Source organism: Lonchura striata, chromosome 3 (genome assembly GCF_046129695.1).
Source record: "Lonchura striata isolate bLonStr1 chromosome 3, bLonStr1.mat, whole genome shotgun sequence".
In the NCBI taxonomy this organism is placed as follows: domain Eukaryota; kingdom Metazoa; phylum Chordata; class Aves; order Passeriformes; family Estrildidae; genus Lonchura; species Lonchura striata.
In genome coordinates, this window is record NC_134605.1 from 22,906,648 (window position 1) to 22,914,638 (window position 7,991).

The following is a 7,991-nucleotide window of genomic DNA, read 5'->3' on the forward strand; positions in this document are numbered from 1 at the left end:
CCCCTCTCCTCCTCTCTCCCCGCTGCCGTTCCCGCTCGGCGGGGCCGTCCCGCTCAGCGCCCCTCTCCTCCTCTCTCCCCGCTGCCGTCCCCGCTCGGCGGGGCCGTCCCGCCCAGCGCCCCTCTCCTCCTCTCTCCCCGCTGCCGTCCCCGCTCGGCGGGGCCGTCCCGCCCAGCGCCCCTCTCCTCCTCTCTCCCACAGCTCCGGCGGCGGCGCGGCCCCGCTCGGGCGCGGGGGCCGAGGCGGAGGCGGCGGGCGGGGACGGGGCGATGCTGCGGCACCTGACGCGCAAGCTGCGGGCCAGCGGGCCGATCTCGGTGGCCGAGTACATGCGGGAGGCGCTCACCAACCCCGGCCAGGTGCGGCGGGGCCGGGCCGGGCCGCGGGGGCTGCGCTGCGGGCCCCGCTCACCGCGGCCCCTGTGCCGCTTCCCCCTCGCAGGGTTACTACACACGCCGCGGCGGCGTCGGCGAGAGCGGGGACTTCATCACCTCGCCTGAAATAAGCCAGGTGTTCGGAGAGGTAACGCAGTTCTTCGCGTTAAGTTACTTCAACCACGCGGGCTTGGCTGGAATCCTGGCGGAGAACAAGCCATCCACGAGCCAGCAGTGTGCCCCTGTGGCCAAGAAGGCCAATGGAATCCTGGGCGCATTAGGAAGGGCACTGCCAGCAGCTCAAGGGAGGTGATCCTGCCCCCTGAGTCCGGTTCTGGACTCCTCGGGACAAGAGAGACATGGAGCCCCTGGAGTGGCTCCAGTGGAGGGTAACAAAGATGATTGAGGCCCTGGAGCATCTCTCTGACGAGGAAAGGCTGAGGGAGCTGGGCCCGTTCAGCTTCGGGAAGAGGCACTGAGAGGGGAACTCATGGGTGTCTGTGAGTATCTGAAGGGAGGTGCCAGGAGGATGGAGCCGGGATCGGCTCGGTGTCCATTCTGTCAATGGGCAGAAACTGATGCACAGGAAGTTCCACCTGAACATGAGGAAGAAATTTACTGGCACTCAGATTGCCCAGGGAGGTTGTGGAGTTTCCCTCAATGGAGACATTCAGGAACCATCTACACAAAATCCTGTGCTGTGTGCTCTAGGATGACCTACTTGAATGGGAAGGGTAGTCCGGATAGCCCAATGTGGTCCTTTCCAATTTCCATCCCAGCTGATTTCCAAGCCAGTTTTCCAAGCCACCTTATCAATGTCAAAATACTGGAGTAGCTATGATACGGTTCAAGCTATTTCCCAAGAGAAAAATTGGTTTTGAGGGAGGAAAGGGGGTTTTGTTTTTCTGAAAGTCTTTTTTATGAAACACCATCTGTGCCTAGTAACACTTTCATACAGAACTTGCTTATAAATAAAAAGAGTTTGGTGATTTTCCAGTGTGAAAACTTACCCTCAAAAATAATCTCCAGAGTTTAGTCTGGCTCGCTCTGGTTTGTGTATAATTTCCAGAAGTGAAGACTGGCTAAATCCTCTTCTCAGTGATGCTTTGGTAAATGTATTGTCAGGAAAAACAGCTGTCCAAAGGTACCTGGACAGTGACCTACATTTGAGCCTTAGGTGAAAGTTCTTGCTCCAGCCAGAACAGACTCTCCACATTTATTGATGGAGAGTTGCTTCTGCTGGGCTGACAGCAATCAATGACCAATTTTAATACTTAAAGACAATAATGTGATGTTATGTATCATAATTCTTCTTAACTTCAAAATATCAAGACAGAATTTGGCCATGTTATCTCAGTTACTATCAGACAAAGGCAGGTGTGATTTTCTGCAAGTGCTGAATTTCTTACTGTAACGCCGTGTGTTGTTTCTCACTGACAGTTAATAGGAATATGGTACATTAGTGAATGGATGGCCATGGGCAAACCAACCACCTTCCAGCTGGTGGAGCTGGGCCCAGGGAGGGGCACCCTCACGGAGGATATATTGCGGGTAGGTGAAAACCACTCGTGTTCTTTGTTTCTGGCTGTATTCCATAGCTGCAGTGAAATCTGAGGGGAAGATGTTTCACTGCCTTGCCTAGTAGCCAGATCACTTCAGTCAGTTTGGCAGCTCCGACTCTGATTAGAATGGATGAGTTTCTGGGACCAGGGCTCTCAGGTGGAAGCAGACCGGGGCCAGCATGTGCACACTCCATGGACATGGCTGTGACCTTCCGAACATCACTGGAGAGAAGGGGAGGGCAGGAATATTTAATTGTAAATTATTTCTGTGCAGGGAAACATTATCCAAACTGAAAACCATCTAAGAAGGTGTTGCTATGTGTAATTGATACGGAGACCTTAGTGCAAGGAACAGAACAGGGGAGTGCAATAACACAGAATGAAATTGTGTTAATTCCTTTGGGCATTTCAGGGCCTTACTTCTTTTGAGTTAGTGCTTTGTGTTCAGTCATGCCTGCATGGCTGTCTTTATTAAAATGCTGGTGATTCGTAAACAGATTGCTAATGGGACTTAGCACCACATAATAACTTTTGTTCTATTTACGTATGTTAATAAAAATAATGAGATGTGGGATATGAAACATTTCTTAAAGGTGGCAGGGAAAACGGAGACATTTTCTCCTAATGCTAGACCTTCTGCAGGTCTTGGAGGAGCTGCTACTGCTCTTCCAAATTAGCATTTCATATTTTTGTCCTTACAACCCTGTAATGTATAGCCAACTTTTTTGAAGTGTAGCAGCTTTTATTAAGATTTATGAAGAAACTCACGCTTCCTACTGAGGGAGCAAAATGCAGATTGTTTTGTTAGTGAAAGCTAATTAAAATCTATCTTGAATAGTTAATAGTGAACAGTAAATAGTGAGAAGAAAGGTTAATACTTAAACCATTAAGGGACACAGCACAAGACTGCACCTGATAGAATTCATCTGTCTTTATAGGTCTTCAAGCAGCTTGCCTCTGTTCTTAGTACATGTGATATCTCTGTTCATCTGGTAGAAGTGAGCCCCAAACTCAGCGAGATCCAAGCAGTGATGCTGACAGGAGGGAAGGTGCAGCCAAGCCCTGAGGATGAGTCTGCTTACATGAAAGGCATTAGCAAGACTGGAATTCCCATTTTTTGGTACAGAGACATTCAAGATGTGCCACCAGGTAAGGAGCTTGAATGCCTTGTTAAAGGGATGGTGCCCTTCCTTCACTGATAACTTTAGATAGCAGAGGGCATCTCTTCTAGCCTTCACACTGGACAGAAAAGTAGTTTTACACATATTTGTTCTTACTTGTATGACTCTGAGGCAGGAGGATCTTGGTTCATTTTTATCACTGCTACCTATTCTGTCAACCTCCATTTGGGGATACCTACCCAATTTCCTATATTCTGACTTTTTCTTTCCATGGGAAAAAAAAAAAAAACCCGAAAACTTTACTGCTTTGCCTGAATCTCCTTTCACAAGAAAGTGATCTAAAATTCATGGACTGGTAACTAGAACTAGCTGTAGAAATGGTATCTTTAATGTGTGCAAGCTGGAAGTAATTACAATTTCTTCACAACCACATTAACTAGCTTAATTCATTAAAAATCATAAAAATATTTTAAACTGAGAGCTGTTCTAGAAGTTTTATAATTTAATGCATTTTTTTTTTACCTTCCCACAGGTTACAGCTTTTATCTAGCACACGAGTTCTTTGATGCCCTGCCAATACATAAGTTTCAGGTATAGAAAGATTATTACTTTTAATTGTGACCATCTGCTTAAACACTTTTTCTCTTTGAGGAAGAACAGAATTGAGGTGCCAACTAGTCACATGCGCTATCTCTGGTGATGAAATAATTCTAACTGAATTGGACAAATAAGGCTTAATTCAGCTGAAAACTGTAAAACTAGTAATTATTTTTAATGGAAAAACTTGAAGAAAGATAAGGATTTCTTTCTGCTCAGATAACTCTCAAGGTTTTGGGTTTTTTTATTTCTTATGCTACATTGACACAGATTTTAATTTCCACATGATTTTCTGTAATAATACTAAGAAAAGACTGAAGGGGTTTCACTTAAATAATAATGAGAGCAGTCAAATAGAGTCTAGTTACAATTCAGAAGTAGCTAATTTATGAAAATCACCAGTAGAATGAAATCTTTTATTTTGATAAGTTAAATGTTGCACTGTCAACAGAAGAGGCGGCATTTTTCTTCAGAGCATCATTGATTCCTTTCAAGTATAATTAAACTCGTATTTGTTGGCTCTGCAGATGATTCTTCACCACAAGCTTTTTCTAAGGCAGTTAATGGAATTAAATGAGTAATAGTTGTTAACAATGTATTGTTCCTAAAACCTTTGTGAAAAGGCTTGACATATTAGTTCAGTCAAATGAACAAGATACTGTGGTACCTATTGGAGTGTAACATGAGTACTTTGGGCTCGTTGAACAGCGAACAGAAAAAGGCTGGCGTGAGGTGTTGGTTGATATTGACCCAGAAGTTCCTGACCAGCTGCGGTTTGTCCTGTCACCATCCAGGACCCCTGCGACACAAAACTTTATTCAGGTGAGGTTATGCCTACCAGAGCTCATCCTTACACCTTTAGTGACTCTTTCAAGTACATTTAGTGCTTCTCAGTTACTCTTACAGCAAGAAGAGGGCTCTCGGTCTATAAATGAATAAAGCTTAAAATTTCCACAAGTGTTTAGCTTTGTATGCTGTGAAACTGCAGCACAAAAGTTACCATGTGTATCAAACTTTGCAAAATAGAAGCTTGCACACAGAACATGTCTCAGAGAGCAAACCAAGACACCAAATGATGGGCAGACTTTTCCACTGTGTGTGTGGCATCACCATCTCAATAGTGGCCCTGCCGCAGCCAGGCTCTCAGCATGCTGCAGGGTACTCAGGGCAGCTGCCTGCTCAGTGCCAGGCTGACCTGTAATGGAGAGTGGCTGTGGCTTTTTCCTGAAGTGCACTGGATACTCAAAGCTACAAAATTAAGTAGTGGAGATTAAACGGAGCTATGAAGTCTCACAGAGGAAGGGCTCTCGGAAGGGTGTGCACAGCTGAAGTGCTATTTTCCTTAAGTACTACAGCAAGGAAATTTCACCTGATAGAGATATTATTGGTAGAAAAATTGGCATTTGACTACTGGTTATTGAAGAGAGCACTGAAATCCAGCACTCAGAAAATACTAACTGAGAATGAGTGATAGCAAAAACTAGCTCAAGCCAGTGTAGGTAGCCTAGGATGCACCTCCTGTACCTGCATGTCCCAGGAAAGCAACAGCCCCAAGACACCAAGTGTGAGGGATACTTGCCTTGTGCTTGTCTGCTAATACAGGTGTTCTGGTGTTTGAACTCTGCACTAGCCAGAAGAAACAAGAGACCATGTGGAAGTGTGTCCTGAGGCTGGTGTCATTGTGCAGAGGCTGGCCTCTCGAATAGAGAAGGATGGTGGAGCTGCTCTGGTCGCAGATTACGGCCACGACGGAACCAAAACTGACACTTTCCGGGTAAGGCATTTGCCCTGTAGCAATAAATCAAAAGACTCTGTTATCTTTGATTGTTAGGTTCTTGTAAGTTAAAGTTCATAGGTGGGCATAATAGCAAAAACTGCATAAAACTGAGTAATTCCTGTTTAATCAGTTCCCAGAAGGATTTCTGTCATTTGGAAAGGGAAATCTGCGCTCTTCCTACATTTATCTCAAACTTTCCATGTATAATTTGCTATTGTCGCCACTCTTAAGGCACAGCTTAATTTTTGCCAGCCCTGGCTATGATGGTTGGGCTACAGCTGAGTGTAATCTTCCAATTTCATTTGCAGGGTTTTCGGAATCACAAACTTCACAATGTGCTGAGTGCTCCAGGTACAGCAGACCTGACAGCAGATGTTGATTTCAGCTACCTTCGAAAGATGGCACAGGGAAAAACAGCTACATTAGGCCCTATAAAACAGAGGGAGTTTTTAAAGAACATGGGCATTGACCTCCGACTGCAGGTATGAGTGTACACATCTGCAGAACTCTCCCAATCCACAGGCAATACTCTTAAGCAGTATGAGAGCTTTAGTCTTTGGTTTTAAAATGAAGTTGTTCAAAATAATATGTAGGTATGAGATCAGAAAGTTGATTCTGCTAGGTGTAAGTTACTCCAGATCCCTGAAAATAAATTGATTATATTTAGGAGCATTTAATGCAAAACTTTCATCAGTGTGTGGGCTATGGACCACCACCAGTGATCTCTCCAGTTTTACCAACCATTACAGCACCATTAAGTGGAAAGGATGCAAGAAGGGATTGCAGGTATGCAGGAATTTATAGGAATACAGGAAGGACTCTAACCTGCATTTTTTTTCTAGGTGCTCTTGCAGAATTCAAGTGACACAGCAACTCGTGAGCAGTTACTTCACAGCTATGCTATGTTGATGAATCCCGAGAAGATGGGAGACTGTTTTAATTTTTTTGCCCTGCTGCCTCACCACAGACTTGTACATCCTGACAAGAAAGATAAGCCAGAATCAAAGTCTCCCCTACCACCTGTTGCTGGATTTAATGAACTGTTACTAAAGTAATTTTAAATACTATGGCAAAATGCAGGATGGCTGTTTCAGAATGAGTCTGGTGCAGCACACCAAACCTCTGGACTGACCTGTTCAAAGCAGTATGAGTGGAAATAAAACACTGCGCATACAGAAACCAGCACACACAGAGCAAAGAATGAACAATGTTTTGGGAGTCTTTTGAGAGAACAGATTGAAATATTTACTAATGGATTCCAAACTTGTCAGTAACATGCACTATGAAGACTTTAAATGTATACAAGCTTTGGTACTTGAATAAAATCAAGATGCCTTGACATCTCTGAAGATATTTTTATAAAGAGAATAGTGACAGGACGCAGGTAAAAGGAGTTCCTGCTGGCTGAATTTCCACAGCAGGACATATTTAATAAATCCACAAACAAGAAAGTATAGGACCATTTACTTCTAAGAACATTTTATAGGAGAGATAATTCACGTAAATAAAAAGAACTAGTCTGATAGGAAAATAAATTTTATTTTCAAGCTTACCAGAGGATATTTACAAACAATGGGGTGTATAAAAATATAAAAGTATTTGACAGTGTCATTTTGAGGCTATAAATTTTACATGAGCTTTTTTATAGCATCACCATAGCACTATTGCTTGAATGAACGCAACTTAATTCATCTAGGGTAAGGGTATTAAACACTGTAACCTACTGCTGTCAAAGTCTGCAGTAAAAGTAGAAAAAAGGGAATAAAACTCAGCTACTTTACTACTCTAAGAATTTTACATATAATGTAATCCTGATTTTTTGGTTTCTTGACTACTAGCTGCTTGTGACTTCTCTTGTCTGGCTCCATAAGTCTGCATATGATCAGGCAATCTCTTTGAAAGGTCAACAGCATTATTTTTATTTTAATACAACTTGAAGAATAAATAGCTCATATAATATTTTGAAGCAGTGCAGACTTCATGGGGAGAGACAAAAGCCAGGCCTTCTATTTCATTATTGTTCCCTCCTTCCTCTATTCCTGTTGTGCTTTTTCAAGTGTATGAGCTGCTTTATTTTCTCCCTTACAACAACATAAACAACAAACCCACAGGTAAACCTGGAGTAACAGCTCAAGTAAAAAATCTGAAGTTTAAAACCAAACTGTATCTATATAGTACAGTTAGGATGGACTATAGCAATGGCTTCACTGAAATTTGGTAATTTAAGCATTGGAAGTTGATAAACAGCACTGCTTTGCTTGCCAACAAGAATGGGCAAATACCAAACTACCAACGTCAGAGGTGATTGCTCTGGTTGCAGAGATGGAAAGCAGTGCCTCTTTGAACAATCAGTCCTGAAACCCTCTCTAAACAGGGTTAAGAATCCAGAGCTCAGCCTTTGCCAGCACAGACACCTATGAAATGCAGTGGCAGATAGATAAAGGACAATGGGAAAAGAAAGAGTGAGTTGAAGACCCAGACCTAACTGTGGGCACATCCTTCTGCAGCTGCCACTGACCACTGCCAGGTCACTGCTACTGCAAGCAGCTGCCAGCTCTGA

The 7,991-nt window shown here is 43.6% G+C and overlaps 1 protein-coding gene across 1 annotated transcript; it reads left to right on the forward strand.

The window, feature by feature from the left end:
- Positions 1 to 247: 247 nt before the first annotated feature.
- LOC110475793 (protein arginine methyltransferase NDUFAF7, mitochondrial-like) lies at positions 248 to 6,772 on the forward strand. The gene is made up of 9 exons (XM_077781959.1): positions 248 to 359; positions 442 to 522; positions 1,815 to 1,925; positions 2,875 to 3,085; positions 3,590 to 3,648; positions 4,363 to 4,476; positions 5,285 to 5,428; positions 5,740 to 5,913; positions 6,274 to 6,772. Exons 1-9 carry the CDS (start codon positions 270 to 272, stop codon positions 6,484 to 6,486), a joined length of 1,197 nt encoding a protein of 398 aa, XP_077638085.1. The 5' UTR covers positions 248 to 269; the 3' UTR covers positions 6,487 to 6,772.
- The last annotated feature ends 1,219 nt before the right edge of the window (positions 6,773 to 7,991 follow it).

Bases quoted from the DNA above. Each gene is read 5' to 3' on its own strand.
- LOC110475793 (XM_077781959.1), top strand. From the start codon at position 270: ATGCTGCGGCACCTGACGCGCAAGCTGCGGGCCAGCGGGCCGATCTCG. The intron at 3,086-3,589 runs GTAAGGAGCTTG...ACCTTCCCACAG, and splicing joins CATTCAAGATGTGCCACCAG to GTTACAGCTTTTATCTAGCA. The intron at 5,914-6,273 runs GTATGAGTGTAC...TTTTTTTTCTAG, and splicing joins GCATTGACCTCCGACTGCAG to GTGCTCTTGCAGAATTCAAG.